Source organism: Anas acuta, chromosome 22 (assembly GCF_963932015.1).
Source record: "Anas acuta chromosome 22, bAnaAcu1.1, whole genome shotgun sequence".
Lineage (NCBI taxonomy): Eukaryota > Metazoa > Chordata > Aves > Anseriformes > Anatidae > Anas > Anas acuta.
The window spans coordinates 7514304-7532682 of record NC_089000.1 but is presented as its reverse complement, the minus strand read 5'-3'; the positions used below and the strand labels follow the sequence as shown (position 1 = coordinate 7532682).

The 18379-nt window shown below is 46.8% G+C and overlaps 1 protein-coding gene across 1 annotated transcript in view; it reads left to right on the top strand.

Annotated features, from left to right (window-relative positions):
- The first annotated feature begins 10765 nt into the window (after window positions 1–10765).
- PRDM16 (PR/SET domain 16) overlaps window positions 10766–18379 on the top strand; it is a 296501-nt gene continuing 288887 nt past the window's right edge. The window contains exons 1-2 of the mRNA XM_068658816.1: window positions 10766–10902; window positions 11305–11404. Coding sequence (XP_068514917.1) covers window positions 11374–11404 — 31 coding nt within the window. The 5' untranslated portion in view covers window positions 10766–10902; window positions 11305–11373. The remainder of the gene's footprint in view (window positions 10903–11304; window positions 11405–18379) is intronic.

The window sequence follows — 18379 nt, the reverse complement described above, 5'->3', positions numbered from 1 at the left end:
GCACACCTCTGTGCTGCTCATGGCCCTGCCAAGGCATTTGCTGTGTCACATCACATAAAACATCGCTTCTGTTTGCCCGTCTGTGGAATTTAGGGAATATTCCAGCTTAAGGACTGTGTGAGACTTCATTTAGGTAATATAGTGTTAAGATTGGTAATTAATCAGAGAGCACAAGGTGAAAGATATTTAGTTTGGGTTTATTCGTTGAAGATTTCTGAACAAACTTTGTGACATCAGGCATCTACGAGAAGGTGGAGGTGGTTATCCCTAGCTGGCACTGGTGGGAAGAGCTGGATACATTAGGAGATGTTATTTCTCTACTTCCTCAGCAAGAGCTAGGGGAAGTGACAAAATAACCCTGCAGATATTTGCTTTAATGACCAAACAAATCTGCCTTGCTGAGCTTGCTGAGCATTTTTTCTCTCTTTTTTTTTTTTTTTTTTTTTTTGAATGCTGAGCATTCCCAAAAAATAAGCTTAACTAGAGTAAATATCATGGCTAACGGATTGGATTTCCAAAGTGAGCTGTGAAATCCATAACAATCACGTGAATTTGCAGCATCTAAATCTGCATTCAAATAACGTGAAAATGATGTATTTACAGAGATCATCATCACCCACTTCTGCAAATGTATGTGCTACATCGAAGCAGGCAATGCAAATCTTCTCCTAATTAAACTCAATAGCACTGTACTGTATATTGTTCAAAATTATTTCAAAACACCCTCAAGATATAGCTGAGAACTTACTGGATTTGCTCAAGATCAGCATGAAAATAGGAAAAGAGACACAGTCTGCCTTCTGAATGATTCGATTCGCTGTCTGGCTGTTTTCATTCAGCTCTGGAGAAGAATCTTCAAACTCATTGATGCCCTCTGCTGCCTTGGGACTGATTAGTCATCCCTCACCTCCTCTCCCTGCCCTTTGGAGGCTCACAGCACCGCTTTGCTTTCCGTCCAGGCGTTTACAAGTGCTCTGAATGCAGGGATGTCCAACCTCCGTGTTCAGCCACTCACCAAGCCCTGAAGTACCTGGAGTGGGAAATTATGATGAGCTGAAAGATCCAGCCACGAGGGAGGTGGGCAGGGAGGGGAGGATGATTTCTGGGTGACTCCAGAGTCACAAGGGGATTTTTGTATTTGCAAAGTGGGAAGCACGGGAAAAGAGCTGGGAGCAGAGCTGGCTCAGCTCACCTTTTTAAGACTGATCTCAGCAGCGGGTGTAACACAAGACGTGTACGTCCCAGAGCACACTTATACAGGTGGGGGGAGTAGGCAGTGATAGGATGTGGAAACGTGCATGAATCTGAACAGGGGATCAGCAGGCTGTGTGGTGGGCAGGCTGTGTGGTGGTGTCCGAAGCAGCCGGCAGTGGTGGCAGTGGCAGCAGCACCGCCTGTCCCCGCAGAACAGCCCCATGCAGCGTGGTTATTGCTGTTTGGGGATGGGGGTGGCAGTGGCTGCGTTGGGTATTCCAGCAGAGAGGAGTGAAAGGCTGTCCTGGCCGTGCCAGGCATCCCCTTCCTTACAGCAGCCAGGTGCCTCTTCCACAGCCGTGGCAGCAGGAGCATCCAGCAGCAGGACCTCGTTTTCCCCAGTTATCGTAGTGAAAGCATAAAGCAACGAGTCTGGAGTAAAACACACATCTCTCCTGCTCCTCTTGGGCCCTAAGGCTTCAGAAAGTTGAGATATGTATTACTCCATCAAGTTAATGCAAGTATTCAGAGGGCTTTTAGAGCTGTTATGAAATCTGAATCAGCAATCTCGTATCTTTCTTCCATTGCAGTATGTTACCTTTTAGCAGCCCACTGGAAATGTGTAAACAAACGAGGTACAACTGTAGACAGTTTAAATATTTTACAGCTCGCTGACTTCCATATGAGGAGGGATTTGCAGTAACTTAAGTGTTTAGACTCCTGCTCCAATAATCTAATGCAAATAAAAATGCAAACAACTGCGTGCTGGAAAGCAGCGGGAACCCCAGAGAACGGTGCAGCTCAAGGCTGCTGTCAGCAAGGAGAAAAGCGAGGCAGCAAGTGTGGTACCTGCACAGCCCTGTGCAGACACACGGCGTGTTGGCAGAGTGACACCTAGCAGGGTGTGTGTGTGCTCGTAGCAAGGTGTCACCCTTGCAGAGCACATTGCCTGGTGTAACCCGGGATGGATTCGCTGGCACCAAAATCGTTCGACATCCAGGGACCTGCTGCAGCTCCTCCCAGCCGGAAATCATTCAACAGACCGTGATTACAGGTAGGTAGCACCCCCAGCACTGGTTTGGCCCGGCTCTTTCCATTTGCCTCCGAGACACGACTTTGCTCAAGGACACACGGCAGATAGCAGGAGCTGGCACGTGTTCCCAGAGCCCAGGCTCTTTATCAGCCTCTTCAGTCTCTTGGTCACCTGTTGCTCCCACTGCTGTGCAGGGCACTGGAAATTCATTTCTTACCTTGTATTTCATTTTCACCTTGAAGAGGTCAGTTGTGTTAATAGTCATTTGGGACCATGTTCCCTTGGCCCTCACACCACAGAAAATGAGCGGCAGGAATCCTTCCTCTGTCATCTCCACCTGTCCTCTGGACACGTACTAGCTGCAAATGCCTGGGAACCTTCCAGCCTCAGGAAAGTCACACAAGTCTGCTGAATTTGGGACCGGTTGTAGGGATGGAAGAGGCTTGAGTTAACTCCTAGATTTACCATTCACTGCAGAATGAGGAGTTTAACCCTGGGAAAGTCAGGCGTCAGTTCCCCCTTGCAAACACCCTTCTTGTTCTGCCCCGTGCCTGCCCTGCAGGCTGCTGCTGGTGAGGGCCGTCTCTTGCTGGCTGCTGTGCAGCTCTGGGTTGGGTTGGGGATGAAGCGTCGTCACCTTTCTCCCAGGAAAACCCTATGTTAAGAGTGCAAGTCAGTGCAAAGATCTGGGATTTTGGGTCCCCAAAATCAGAAACACAAAACCACGTATGAAGTTTACACTAAAATGACGTAACCATCTCACCCTGCTCCTGGTAATTTTTCCCTCCTTCCCCAAGTCTCATTTAGGTTTCAGTCCAGCAGCAGCCCTTTATTTTCCTTTAAATGTCAAACAATTCATCATTTTGCGCTTTCCCCATTCCCCGTGAATCTAAAGGTTTTGTTGGTATGCAGCGGTGTCAGCCTGGGACAATGCACACTGATTACCCAAAACAACACGGTTCTTGTCACCCTGCCCATTTTCGGTGCGAGCTCTTGAGAAATGTACAAGAGCTCTTGCTTTCTCTCTCTCCTCCCCGTTACCATATGCACAACAAGAAGGCTGGGTTCGCATACACACTGGACAAATAGTTATTATCTTTATTATTCACATCTCCCGTCCCCTGCCCTCATCCACGCTGAGCACAGCGCTGCAAGAGGTGGGCTCACCCCTGGGCTGCTGAGCGAAGGTCTCGGGGAGGTCGGTGATGGCCGGGCTGTGGTGAGGGGTGCTGAGCCATGAGGGGTGCCGAGCTGAGCATCTCTGCAGCAGGGGCAGGGAGGAAGGTTGGGACTCAGCCCTTTTGTTTTTCCAGGCACGGCGATGCTCAGAGAGGCTCCGTAGCCATCACACACACACACACACACGTACGCATATGCACACACTGATTTTATTAAGCCATTCCATACAAGAATTTTATATACGTACTTTTTTTGGTTGTTTTTTATTTGGAAAACTTCAGAGTGCTTTTTTTCACACACAGTAAAGTTAGCTTTGCTGAGATTCATTAGTCCCCTTTCCCCCTGTGTGTAAATGGATCTCTCTCAGTTATGCAATGCAAGGGTACACAACCATGAAAAGTGCAGAGGCAGCCAAAAAAAGCATTGTTCTGAACTCGGACGTGTAAAATATTCATATTCAATAATAAAAAATAAAAAAACAGCCCTTAATAAAAAATTCACGGGGTAAAATATGCATTGTCGCTCCGTCCCCAGGGCTGCAGCAGTTTCCAGACCAACATGTTACGTGGGTTTTCACTGCCTTGTTTTACTCGATTAATTCAAAACCAATTCACTCTCAGACATCCCAGTATTAGGTGCCTAAATTGATTCTGATTTCTCTAAGGGCTGTGTCTCTATGACTACAGTTGTAGCTGGTAGAAACTGTTCAGAGCATCCGACGTGCAGCCCGCCCCAACAGGACGGTCCCTGATGCCAAAGGGGTGCCCGTGCCATGCTGGGCAGCCACACAAGCCATCTCCAAACGAGCCAGGAGCTCTTTCAGCACACTGCTCAGCCTGCCACGGCACACCCCGCTTCTTGAAGGGGCAAATAAGCCAAATGTTAGCATGGCAAGCCGTTCTGCCAGGGGGGCGAGCACATCTTGACCAATGGTGGTGACTGCGTGCAGCGCTGCTCCCCTGCAGGGCTTTGCAGAGGAGAAGAAATAATTCCGGGTGCTGAAGGGAGGCAGAGGCAGGTGGAGATAAATGCCTGGCTCAGGCCCTGACCACAGTATGCAGCCGAGATGGGAATTTAATTTATGTTTTTCTGCATCCCCATCCAGTGCCGTAGCTGCAAGGCCAGCCTGCCTCAGGTCCCAGACAGCAAAAAAAAAGCAGAAGGATGGGATGGGGACTGAGACACTGAGACACTGCCCTGTCAGGACAAGGACCCCAGACCTGTGCAGGAACGTAGCAGCAACCACACTGGACCCAGCAGCTCTGCTGAGGAGCCGCGGTCCCACTGTGCCCCCCCAGACCAATGTCAGCAGAAGCTGCCACTTCCTTCGTGCTCTGGTTTCAGGGCTTCTGTCCCACGTCCCCAAGTGGCAAAACTGAAGCTAAGGCACAGATCCCCTGCTGCAGTAGGTGCGCTGTGACTGTGCTGCTTCGTGCAACCGGTGGCAGCGGTGCTGCTGCGAGCCCAGCAGCAGGGGAGAATGCTGGAGGGGTGGCGTGAGCATTGCTGGAGAAAAGAGAATGCAGGAACGAGAGGAGAGGTTCTGAACTTAAAATATTTTGCCTGGCGCTGAAATTTTATGAAGATATATGGGAGAAAAGAATGAGAAACTCCAAAACAACCAATGCTTCAGATGTTTCTTTTATCTAAAGTATAGCTAGTTAAATGTTTTACATAGAACGAGTCCCAAGAAGCATAAATCAGGGGATATAAGCTATGTTTTATAAAGACCTCAAAATATAAGTTCTTTACCTCCCACATTCTCGGGCCAAATATTTTAACTGGAAAAGCATGTGGGACAATCAGCATGCATATCACCCATGTCTTTAATGACCATTCCCACCAAGGTGATTTGTTCTGTGTCCACAGTTTGATACTTACGTACAAAAAAAAAATTAAAAAAAAAGGAAGAACAGAAAAAAAAGCTTCAGAAATTCTGATTTTGGAAAAATTGTGATAACAACTGACAGTGTGGAAGTAACGAAATATGCTGTGATGTGACAGCTGTCAGAAACACTTGAGATTTTTCTTCTTGGGGGAGGAAGGGGGCAAAAATTGTTCCTTCTATCTGCAAGCTCCAGTTTACTTCTGATGGGTGTCAAATGTGAGCCACAGCACCGAGCTGCATTAAAGGGGGAATGGGAGAATTAAAAGACCTTGCTGAGTACCCTCCTCATTTGCCTTTCCCTAATAATTTTCCAATGGCTGTGGACAAAAGGCATTTTTATTGTTGAATTGTGCTTCTTTGTAGTTCACACAGAGAAAATTAAACTAACTCACCATGAACGTAAGGGCTGCATCATTTAGCCTAAATAAGACCAAACCCAGGCCTGAGGCCCGCTGCTTGTGCTCGTTGTTAGAAAGGCAGGAAAACCGGGATAGAGGGGTGGAGCAGGAGGGGGATCCCTTGGCTTCACCGTACCCCGGGTCCCAGGGCCGTGCTTGCAAGGTGCCGGACAGGGCTGGTCCCAGGGCACAGCCGGAGGGTGCTGCTGCCACCTGAGGGCTCGGCCTCCCTCCAGAGAGCTCCGTGCTTTTCTCCTCTTTAGTCCTTGTGGCTGCGGCTCCTGCAGAGGCAGCTTCGTGCTGACAAACCGCCCTCTTTGCACGATTTCCTGGCAGATCTTTTCCCCGTCTCTCGCACACTTGCTCCTCCCTTGGATTTCCCAGGAGCGTGCAGTGGGAGCGCACCGAGCAGCCGAGCGGGGGGCTCCGCTTGCAGGTTGGCAACCCCACCCAGCCCAGCCATCTCCTGGATTTATTGCGTCTCCTTGCATTATCTGCCTCATTCCTGTGTCTGAGAAGGGAGGATGTGCTGAGAGCCTTCACATGGCCGGCCGCACGAAACCACATCCTCGCTATCCCAAAGTTCAGAACATCTGTCTTAATTTGTCTGGCCCTCAGCGCTGCGCTCTCGCAGCCTCGCAGGATTTACTGCTTGTTTTTGCAATGAATCTCGCTCACCGAGAGCAGAGAGGGGAATTTGATGGTGTTAAAAAACATCGCTCTCTCTGCGGTTCTCAGGACATCTTGGACCGAATGCAGCCCTGCTGGTGTCAGAGCCTCAGACGAACGGAGGAGCCACTGGTGAGCCACTTAGTCCTCGTAATGCAGATGAGCTGAGAAGATTTGGAAACACTCAGCTCTTCAGATCCTTTGCTACCTCGAGAAATCCGAAGGGAAATACATGTGCTGCCAAAGTTGTTTCTATGGGTCATTCCCGAATTCCTACAGAAAATAGTATTTCTCAGAACAACACAGCAGAACTATTAAACTGTGCTGGTGGTCTGGTGACATTCTCTGAAGTACTGTCTTTCAGCCAAAGCAATATAGGTTTCCTAGAAGCACGTGCCCCTGGAGGGAGAAATCACGGGCTTTGAAGGTATCCAAGACAATACTCCAGATGCTGATTTCAGCTGTGCTGCCTTAACCCCCCTGTATTCCGTGAATTTACGTCAAAACGGATTTTTTTTTACTGATGTGAGCTCATTATTCCTTTATGACAAAGGATTCCTACGTACTCAGAGTAACTGGATGATGGCCAGCTCGCTCCCTCAGAGGTTTTCTTTCCAGAACTGCCGCAGGTTTGCTAGGGCAGGTCACCACGATCTGGATTCTTCCCATCTAATCTTGCACAATGAAAGCAAGTGACTTTAAGCTCAGGTTAAGAAGAGAAACAGTGGGGGGAGAGAGAAGGAGAGAGACTTTGGAAAGTTCACCTGCTTCTGAGCTGCTGGGCTTTTATCCCTCTCCATTTACTGAGAAATTCTGGTGGTAGTTCCTGAATCAACCTCTCTATGCACGCCCGTGGCCCTGGATCTGAGCCTTCGTGTGCAGCGCGATGCTTCGAGGCACGCTGAGACCGGGGATGCTCTGCCCCCAAACACCGAGCTGGAATGGCAGAGCAGGAACCACGAGGCTGCTGCGTGGTACGGAGATGCGTGCAGCCGAGCATCGTGCTGAAGGCGGCGGCTCACCCAGCACAGCCGTGGAAACCCCCTGAGTCATCTTGTGTCCTGTTGTTCGTCAGTGGAAGGAAATGAGCAGATACTGAGTGCGCAGACTGAGAATCGTGGATGCGTCCCAGCATATTTCAAGGGAAACATTCCTGTTCAGGCACTAGCGTGTGTTGTTCTCTGCTTTGGCCCAGCTCAGTCCCTAGGGAGGAGCTGCCGTGAGTCCTGCAGCGCGGGACCTGCCCAGCCCCGGGATCCCGTGGATGAGCTCTGTGCCTGGGTCAGAGCATCAGCTCCCTTGGCATCACCTGCTATCGCACCCTCGAGCAAAGGACGGAGGATGACGCCCATAGCAGAATTAGCTCAGCCCCAAACTGCCAGCGTTATGCTCAGAAAGAACCGGTCTCAGGGATCAGGCTGCCTGAGTCATTTCATAGCACTTCCACCAGTTTGACTCGTGTCCAACTGCTTTTATTTCCAGTTTATGTTTACGGAGAAGTGTCCATGTCTGAGCAACTAAATGTGTGGGGATTTTCTTTCAGAAGCCACAGAAGGGATTAAAAACAACAATAATCCATGAAATTACTTTGGAATTTTTTTCTCCTCGAATGTCCTGAGGAATTCCCCAGCTCCTGACCTGTTCCAATTGGCACCATCGTGCACTTGAGCTCTAATATCAGTGCAGTTTGTAACATTTCCAGGTTTTCTGGTGAGGGATTACATGAAACCAAAATAATTCTTTCCATGGGGGATTACATAGCCACTTTTGTTTCTAATAGTCCAGTCCACGAGTGAAGAACATTTTCTTGGGTACCTGTTTCTTCTTTGGCTATAAGAGCTGGTGTCATTTAGAATCTCTGGGCATAAATCCATTTCATTAATTTCATTCCTAATCATTTAGTTCCTAAAGGAACCCGATCAAATGCTCTGTCGTAAGGCCAGTCCTTACATTTTGGCGGAATGCTCTTGGACAATTAAATTCACATAGATTACGTGATGCAGCGTTACCCATCTCACTGATAGGAATGCATCTGCCTAGTTAATTAGATAAAAACTCACCTAGAGGAACTGTGACCCACTGATGCAAATGACTCATATTTTAGGGGAAAATTGCTACTGATTTACAAGAGTCTGGATCAAATGTCTGTTCTCAAATGTTTATATATATATATAAAAATGTATTTTTTTTTCTATTCAAGTACCAAAGTGTGCTTCAGGGATTTTTTTGGCAGGGGTTTTAGAGCAGGAAAATAGGAAATGAACTGGAAAATTTGAAGACTACAGCAAACAAGAAAATCCTGGAAGGAACATACTCCATAGATCCACCCTAGCCATTAATAATATGGAAAGATTTCATTAGAAAAAGGAGACGGGAAGAGAGCAAGAAGAATGTAAAAGGAGGCAGTGTTAGTATCAGTGTGCACAGGGTGTCCGCGCTGCTGCAGCCAGGCAGGGCTGCTGCAGTGCTGCACGGGCAACAGGCTCTGCATTACAAGCTGCACCTCTCCTAACGCCCATAAACCACGAGCTCTAACACGTGGCAAGTGGCTCCTGGAACAGTCGCAGAGACCAATTTGCTGGGGACTGCGCGGGATGGAGGTGTGCAGGTGAGAAGCCTGCCTGAGTCAGTCGTGTGCCAGCAGCGTTGGTGCTGAACTCGATCTGCCCCGGCTGCAGTGTGCAGCCTCCCCCTTAATCAAAACTTCTCCTTTTTTTTTTTTTTTAATGTAAAGAAGTCCAAGGGCTCACACACTCACTGAGCTGTGTATGGAGAGTTTGTTCAGCCTGATATAGCCAAGGTTTGCCTGCTACAACAGCAGGAGGATCAGGCCAGGAGGCCTCAGTTTGGTTTTGTGATGCCCCCCAGCAGGTGCAGTGCAGGAGGCTGTGAGCATCTCAGCATCAGTGAGCATCCCTGATGCTTCAACACAACCTAACGGGTCTGAGAGCTGTAGTTTAACTGTCCCTAAATGCTCACCTCTAGAGGGAACTCTGTAGAACTGATTTCACTCTGGTTGATGCTCTGAGGACAGACCACCACTGTGGCCACCCAAAAAAGCCATTTGTGGCGGTGTCCCCCTTTCTGACCCACAGCCCCTGCATGCCCCTAGCCCACTGCCGAGCCGCTGACCCTCCAGCAGCACCCTCGTGCGGTCCCTGCTGGGACCAGAGCCGGTTCTCCGCATGGAGCCACGGGTGGGCAGGCTGCTGTGCCCGCGTTACAGCACAATGCTGTCTGCTCTGCTCTGGCAGGACCCAGGGAAATACACGGAGCCCACAGAATTGTTTTGTAAAAAGGAAATAAAGTTCTGTCCCCTCTCACCCCGCCGCGGCTCGTACCTGCCACCCCGTCACCGCCACCTCCCTCCCGTGCGCCCTCGAAAGGTTTGCCAGTAGCCACAAAGCATCCATTACAGCGAGCGCTTCTGTTTGCTGTAACCTATGAACAGTGTACTGAACTCAATATATTTTTGTCTGGAAAATTGTTTTGTTCTTCCCTGTAACACATTCTAGATGATTGTCTGTTCTTTCATGTCAGTTCTAGGCAAAGTGCACTGCATTAAAACTCCCACCACAGCAAAATAGAGCAAAGCAATTTAAAATCCCTGTTTTTGCCAAAAGTTTTTGCACTATTATGTCACATCCTATACATCAGCATTTGCTGGGAAAGGCTTTTTTTTTTTTTTCTTCTTTTTTTCTTTCGCACTGTTCTTGCTCCCTTCTTGAAATAGAAATATCAGCAGGTGAAATGACATTGAGTTGTGTTTTATGTATTTCCACAGTATGTAGGAGGAAGTTCACTCTCTATACTTATGAAACATACAGTTACTGCAAATAAAAGAATCTGAGCTTTGGAAATGTCACGAGTATTGAAAGAAGACCCTTCGGGTAGCCTGGCAGTGAACTCGGCTGGGGGATGAGCTCTGCCTGGTATGGGACACAGCCACCAGTGCTGCTCCTCTGGCCTTTTCCAAGTAACCACCAGCACACAAAGCGCACGGGGGCTTCTACACAATGAGCTTCACATGTCAGTGAACTATTGACCGCCCACCTAGAATTCATTAATTGCTTGCTCTTTCCACTAGGTGAGCTGAACTGCTTCAAGATGGGCGTTGTGTCTCCCTTTGTAGGAAGCCATCTTCTTAATCAGGATGCTTGGAAAACATATTTATTGCAGCAGATTCATCTCATCCCTTTCAGTCACAGGTAAATCCACGCAGAGATGCGCCACAGGTACAGAGCTGCCATTTCAGCTGCAACGTATGCTCGTTGCTCTCGCAGCAGAGGAGTGGCCCCATTGCTCTGTGCAGGGCTCCCCATGGCCAGCTGCAAGGAGGGTAAGGCCCAGCCCAAAACCTGATGAATTTAATGAAGCCCACCTAGCTCCACTCACCCTGATTGGAGTTCCTGTGGCAAATCAACTAATTCTATATAGGCAGGGCTGAACTACTTCCCAGAAGGGTCACTCTGCTGTTGGATTTGCTGTCTCTGGAGTCTTGCTGTTCAAGGCTTCAGCAAGGAGTTTTTGCCTTCTTTGAGGTCTGTATGCTCTTCATCTACTTTGAGGGAATCAGCTGAAAGCTCACTTGCAATTGTAAGGAGGAGAATTAAAGCCTTAACAACAAAATATGAGCTGTTTTTATATTCTTTCTTTATGCATCTGTTTTGCGTATGGATCAGTAAAGCCTGTGCTGAAAGTGCTGCTCACGGGTGGTGCACATCAGCTAAGGGCTGGGTGACCTGTGGTTCTAGCAGGAACCTTTGCAATGTTTGTAGCTTTCTTACTGTGTTTAAAAACAAAAAAGAGAAAAGCTTCCCAATGGACTCTTAGAGTCCCTACTCTGCTACAATACAGACTAGGCTGTAATGAGATTTAGAGGGGAAGCTATTCTGCTGCAAGGAAAGAAACTGCTTTAGCCTGATAGGAAACATCTCTTACAGGTTTGCTGGGCTCCTGTTACTGGTATGGGTGCCTAATTCCCATACAACAAGAGAAGTCTCTTCACTGCAATGGAAGAAGAAAACAGCAGATGTAGAGCCTGTAAGTAGGAGTTTCCTTTCTAGAAACTTTATACAAAGTAAAGGCTGAAAGCAAACAAAAAGCAGAAGCAAGCAGAACTTCAGAATTAAGATAAAGTGATTTGGAAAATGTGAATTACTGCAAGGGCCTGTGTTATCTGCCCTAATTAAAATGTTAATGCTTCTGGGGTGGGGCATGGTGTGTATTCAACAATTCTGAGTTATGGCTTCGGCCAGGTGGTTATGCTGATGGTATCTGTTTGAAACATGAAATGAGTATAATTGGTAATGGTTGCTGGGCTAATTAGTGAAAACACCTGTTTAAAACTGCAGCAGGGTCTCCTATGGTGCCACTGAATGTACTGAGCCTGCTGTGATCCTAGTATTGCATATATGTTCAGAATAATTGCTGGGGACTTGTTAGTGTTCATCTGAACTGGTTACTTTGGAGCTTGGGCACTTCTGGCTGCCGGTGGGATGTTGTGAGGCTTGGGGATTTCTGAACTGAGTCTTTGCAGAAGGCCTTGAGGCTTGTCTCCAAAGGTGGAAGGTGTCAAAGCTGAGATCTTGGGCTCTGGTTGCTGTATGGTGATGGAGGCCCTGGTCGAGTGTCTCTCATCTCCTTCCCTGTGTAGCCTCTGGGTAATGTGCAGGAGAGAGCCGAGTAATGTGGCACTGTACACAGTGAAATGTGGGATTCCTTGATGGTCAATAGAGTGAACACTGAGGCTTTTTGTGATGCTAGAGGGCAACTGGCACCTGAGCCAAGGTCCTGGTACAGGGTGAAAGGAAAATGTTGTTATTATCTGGGTGAGAACAGCCAGGAACTGTCCTTTTCTCTCTGAGAGCACAGCCATGTTTGAACTACAAATTCATCTGCTTCTATTAAAGAAAAATACAGCTGCTTTCTTACTGCATTTATTGTTTAATTCATTCATGCTGCTTGTTGGAAACACCATCATTAAATTCCTTCTGGGGCATAGTTTGTTTTAAAGAAAACTCTCCATGGAAAAGGCTTTCCTTTAAATTTAGTACAAAAGAAAAGCCCAACTAGTTTTATTTATAGATTGGGGCATGAGAGACTTCCAGTTTTCAAACAAGCTCTGTATCTCTGTTTCTCACATAAAAAAAATGTTTAACATTTTTCTCATCCTTCCAAAATAAAATTATTTTATTGTGATCTAATTTTCTTGGTTAAATGCTGCCACTTTGGTGACAAAAATGTTGGGTTTGCCTGTTGAATAGGATGTTCTGTGAGCTGGGGTTTTATTCTTGGATGATGTATTCTGGGTTTCAATTATTCTTTGATAGACCATCTCATGCTTCTGTGGGTTTGTGAAATGTTTGTGAAAGCTCGTATGTCTAAGAGCATTTCCCAGACTTGGACCCTAGGTGTGACAAATTTTTAGTGCATCACTAATACAGAAGCAACCAGAATTTCAGTGGGCAATATAAGCTTGTATGGAAAGTGAGAAATGTCTAGATGGTGAAGGGGTCAGAAATATGAATTTCTAATAACTTGGGAAATGGGAAAATGAACCTGAACTAATGCTAAGATTGTTTGCTTAATCAGGGAAAAAATACTAAAGAGCGGTTTGCTTGGAGAAGCAGCAGTGCCCAGGTGAATGAGGATGTAAATCCCATTTTCTATGATTTATATTAAGATGCAAAGCTTTAAATGGTTTTATTTAAAGATAGCTTTTCCTTTTTGGTAGAATTTAGGCTGTAATAAACAGGTCCAGCTGTAATAATTACAGGTTGAGGTGCAGCTGAGGTGATGGCAATGCAGAAATGTTGACCTGCTTTGTGGCCAGTGCTTTCATGAAGCTGAGCGTTGGTCTCAAAGTCAGCAGCAATTCTTCCTGACCTCAAGATGTCAGACACTGGTCACTTTTGCTGTTTTAATTTCACTGGTTTTACTTTTTCAGTTGTTCTTTTTGCCCTTATTGTGCCCTGCCAGCCCAAATTTAGTGGTCAGTGGACCTGGGAATAAAATACTTCCCTGCTCAAATGGTTAATTTGGCTGAGCTTTATGACAAAGTAATTAAGACTCACATTCCATTGAAAATGTCAAATCCTTTTGTGATCTTTAATTGATTCTCACTCTGGGTTGCTTAAAAGTGGAGCTAAAAAGCTGTTTGGAACATTTCCTATAGAATTATTACTCATATGAGAGAGCCCTGTTCCCCCTTGTAATGCACCCAAATGGCTGAAACTGAGAGACTCCAGTTCCTCAGGATGTACACGCTAAACTCCAGTAATGCTCTTATTTGAGTCATTTAAAAGCATTGTATGGGTGATCTCACTCCATTATTTTTTAAAGAAACTTCAGTTCACTCTATTTAACTTTATACTTTAGAGAAATGAAACTATTTCCCCATCTCATTTATACCGAAGGAACAAAACTGCAGCTGAATGGTAGTCAAGCAGCTCGTGACACATCTGTTCCAGGGTACTGAAGCAATCTGGAGTGAAAATGAGACAGTCTTGAGGTACATATCAGGAACAGTATTACTGGTACTGTGGTGAGATGGTAGCTAATGGATGAGAAATGCAGAAGCTTTCCTCTAACAGCAGCATTGGGCAGGGCTGCTGTGAGGGCTCCAGGTTTTGCGAATGCCCTGGGTACCACCCGGTGCTGCCTGCAGGACCTGAGGGCAGGATGTTTGTGTTGCTGCTGGGCTATGCATTTGTTTTGCTGTGCTGGCTCTGCTGGCTGCTTGCTGTTTACATGGCAACTTCCAAGACTTGTTCTGAGAACTTGGAGCTCATTTAGAGCATCGTGCATAGAGGGTGTGAGTGATGTGCTGTAATACCATTTCACTCCTGTGCTCTTTCATTAGAGGCTCTTCCAGCCAGTGGAGTGAGCAGCTCATGTGCAGCAGATGAATGAAATGAGCTTCCAGAAGAAAGGCCTGCAGAAAGGTCCTTTTCTCCTGGATGTATTCAGGCTCACAGCGCGCTGTGCTGCTTTTGTATCAGAAACACCTTGTACGACTGAGGGAACTTTTTGTTGTGTTATTTCCTTCTGTTAGTGGTGACAGTCTAACAGGAGCTCTGCCTCCACTTGCAGGCTTACTCTGCTGACCAGCCAGGGCAAAGCAGTGTGTGGGACTCGCACAGGAGAAGGTTGAAGGCAGCGGGCATTGTTACAAGGGGAAAATGAGAGTGGCCAGGATGCTTTCTGCCTTGGAAATGTTTAAACACTGCATTCAGGTCTTCAGTTTCACAGCACTTGCTCTGCTGAACATCCTTCCCACGGCAGACCTCAGGAGCAGCTCTGCCTTTCTGCCAGGGCAGAATTTGGGTTCTGCTCCCTGTGATGTGCCTGACACAGGAGGGGATGTGGTACAAGGGAGAAGGGTAGGGCTGGCAGCAGGTGCCTGGTGCCAGGCAGTGGCTCTGGTCAGTTGTTTAGGAACACGGGCTCTGGGTGCACAGTGCCTTGCTCATTTTCAAGCATCTCAAATTGTTCTTTTGCCTTTTTGTGTATAAAAATTATGTATGGTTGGAACCTGTCCTGAGAACAATACCTTTGATTTTCTGAGTTGCAGCTCATTAGTTGCAACCATTGCATGAAAAGTTTTTTGATATTAAGAGGGTAACTAAATACTAACCTCATTGTGCAGGTAGTGCTGGAGATGATTGATTTTTGAAGGTCTTGTTATTCAGGTACAGTTGTACTTGCAGGACTCTGCCAATGTGGACATTTTGTAGTGGTTCAATATGTGTCAAAACTGAAATCCCAGTGCCTGCAAAGTGAGGGGCTTGAATGTGCACCCCTTGCACATCCCAGATTGCACAGCTGGTGTCTGGGGTGCTGTGCAGTGGCAGCTTAAGCTACTGAGCAGCAAGTTGCTTGCTGCTTTTTAATTATGAAGGTGGGGAAGAAATTGCCCTGCAGAACCTAGGAGCCTGCAGCATGTGGCCAGGTACGTGGCTTTGCTTGCAGTGTGCTGCTTGGGAGCTTCTGCTTGGAGACAAAGTGAAAGGTGCTTAATTTCTCCTTGAATGCAGCAAATGCTGCCAGCAAGCAGTGGTAAGCTTTTTCGGGGAAGTTTGATTGGAGGGGTTTTGGATCAATAGCATGAAAGTAAAGTTAATCTACCATGCCTTGGCTGGGTAATTTATGAGTTTGTTTCCTCCCTGAGTGTATTCCTCTAGAAAGACTATATTTTAGGTATCGAGTAAACACTACTATTCAGCAAGGTTTTCTTTTGACCCGGGTATTGAATTAATTTTTGCTTTTAATGCTGTACCAGTTGTAAAAGCTTTTCTCCTACACAGGATTTAAATCAGTGCTTTTGGTTTTTTGACAGGGAATAGTGAGTGTGTCTGGTGTTTTCCAAAATGTAGTGTTCCTGCCCCAAAGGTTCTGCTCCTTCCTCTGTTTTAACACAAGTCTTCACAGCAATAAACCCAATGGAATATGAGTCACTGTAGGAACAAGCATATGGGCAAGGTGGGCTACTGGCTTATAAATGGTACAATTGTAGATACAGAAGTGCAGAGACTGCACTTGTTGGAAAGCTGGCTGGAAAATAGCAGTCATAAGGTACAGGGACATTTCTATATATTCATAGAAACCATTAAATATTTTGTATATTTTTGCATTTCATTTTCTAGCAAATTTTTAAAAATGGAGCTTGAGTTTTTTTTAAACTACTTGTCAATTAGCTTATTGCTAGCTGTGTGTGCCTTGCTGCTCCAGCAACAACAGTGCTGAACTCCTTTTGTCTGCTGCTGGATTGCCACAAGTTCTCACGTGGACAATTTCTGGAATAAAAACCAGAAAGGTTGAAGAGTCTGGTGGTCTTGGTTGTAGATCTTCAGTCTGCATTGATGGTGCATCAGCATTTGTTACCCCACCACTCCCATCACTGATTGAGATTTCAACCCACCCATAGCCCTTGGATTAAGAAGTATTTTATTCTTCCACCTGTAAAACAATACTGTTACCACAGAGAATGTGCATGTGTGATTGGAGAAGGATTTCTCTATCAATTACTTGAGCATGCTGCTTTTTCTTCTGAAATGAATTGCCTCCCTCTGTAGTGTAAGAATAGAGCTGGTTAGGAGATGCTTCAGTGGCTTCAAGAATTATCTCCTCCGGGGTGATTAAACCCAAACCTTGTGATGGTTGGCAGTAAGCGTGGGTGAAGGAGAAAAAGGAATTCGGATTGTCAGGACCATGGGTGTTTCTGCACTGTGGCAGACCCTCTGTTCCTTCTTCCCCATGCCCCAAGCACGGAGCTGCCCTTTTCTGCACTGGGGCATGTCCTGTGTGTGCTGCTGTTAGGCTGAGTGCTTGCTTGTACCTGATGTGGTGCTGGGAAACAATGGCAGCTGCTGACTCATTGTTTTCCCATGATGAAAAGCAGTTTTAAGAACTCCCATCCAGCTCTGCCTACCCCGGAACACCACTGAAGATGATTAGCTGGACGGTACATGAAACGGGGGGAGAATAAAGCGATCCAAATTCATGCCTGGTGCAGTTCTCGTCAGTGAGTTTTGCTCGAGGAATGAGGTTGACTCATTCTTCCTGGATGCAATCCACCTCTCATGGAAATCGATGATTTTTTTTCTGTTGCGTTTTAACACATGTTCTTACAGTTAGTTTCTACAGTGAGCCTTCATTAACTTGTGAATCTAAATGAACCCCTGGTTCCCTATGGCTCAGAAAATTATTTTTGGTCCTGACGGCTTTCCCGTGGGCTGGGGTGTGTGGGGGTGACACCGGTAATGCAAAGGGTGCTGTGCGCAGTCCCCGGCTCAGGCTGTGATCTACTAACCCGGGACAGGAGTTCTTTGTGCTTCTGTGCCCTGACACTATTTCACTGGGGGGCTGGCACCGCTTGTAGGGCTGGAGGGAAAAGCCTGGGGCTCCCTGGGAGCCGGGATATGCTGTGGGGTGAGGATGGGGACAAGGGGCAGGGGCGGGCCCTGCCGGGGTGCGGATGCTCGGCGGGGTCCCGCGGGGCTGCTGGATGCAGCATCGCCGTGAGTTCAGCTCGCACCCCATCAGTTCCCTTCCTCTGCCCCCAGCCTGCTCTGAACCGCGTTTTTAAGTTGCTTTTTAAAAGCTGCGTTGTGTTAAATGAATAAAATATGTTGGCGTCCCGTCGGGTCCCCGTTTGCGCCCTTTGTGCACCTTTACCAGGAGCTGGTTGTGGAGGGGGTGCCGCCGGCTCGCTGCGCTCTGCCGCATCCCCGGCTCGTGGGTCGTCATCTTTTAGGGTCAAAAGGAAAAGTGTGGGGCTGAAGGAAGCGATCCTGTCGCTTTTTAAGAAAAAAGCTTTCGAAAACTCACTAGTGATTGTAGTCGGCGTTCATTTTACGCTCGCAGGGGTGCTCGAGGCTTTGCCGGGTGTGGATGTCTCCCTGCTTTAATTCGCTCCGGTGGAGACGAACGGCACCTCCTCGGCACCCGGGATGTTTTCAGGTGGATTTGTGACAGATAAGCATTGCTGAAGCGCAGAACTCTGTTAGTGCTCAAAGAAATAGGAGCATTTGGAAAAGGGTTTGATTTTTTTTTTTTTTACTTTTCCTGTTTGCTAGTGAAAAAAAAAAGTGTTCTTAATTATGACTTGGGGGGGTATGCTTGCAAAGCTCTTCCAGAAAAGTAATTCTAAACAGTGCAAAAAGAAAAAGCTCTATGATGTTTTATTTTAATAATCTTTTGCAGGCATGTGAGTCGTGCTCTGAGAGAAAAAAAAAAGTTTGCAGGAAAAAGGCACGAACAATACAGCCTTTAAAACAAAATCTACAAACTTCTGAGAATATGCCCTCTTATTGAATACACCGGATTTCTCTCCCGAGCAAAGGGGAAGGTTTTGTTCGTTTGGACAGTCTTTGAATACTGTTCTAAAACTTCTTTCAAGTGGGAACTGAAGAGAGAAATGTTAAGTTCTGAGAGGAGACAATGCGTTAGCATCTTTGAACGGAGTCCCTTGCATGCAAATAAGGCTTTTGGTAATTTGGGGAAGTTTAATTGGAA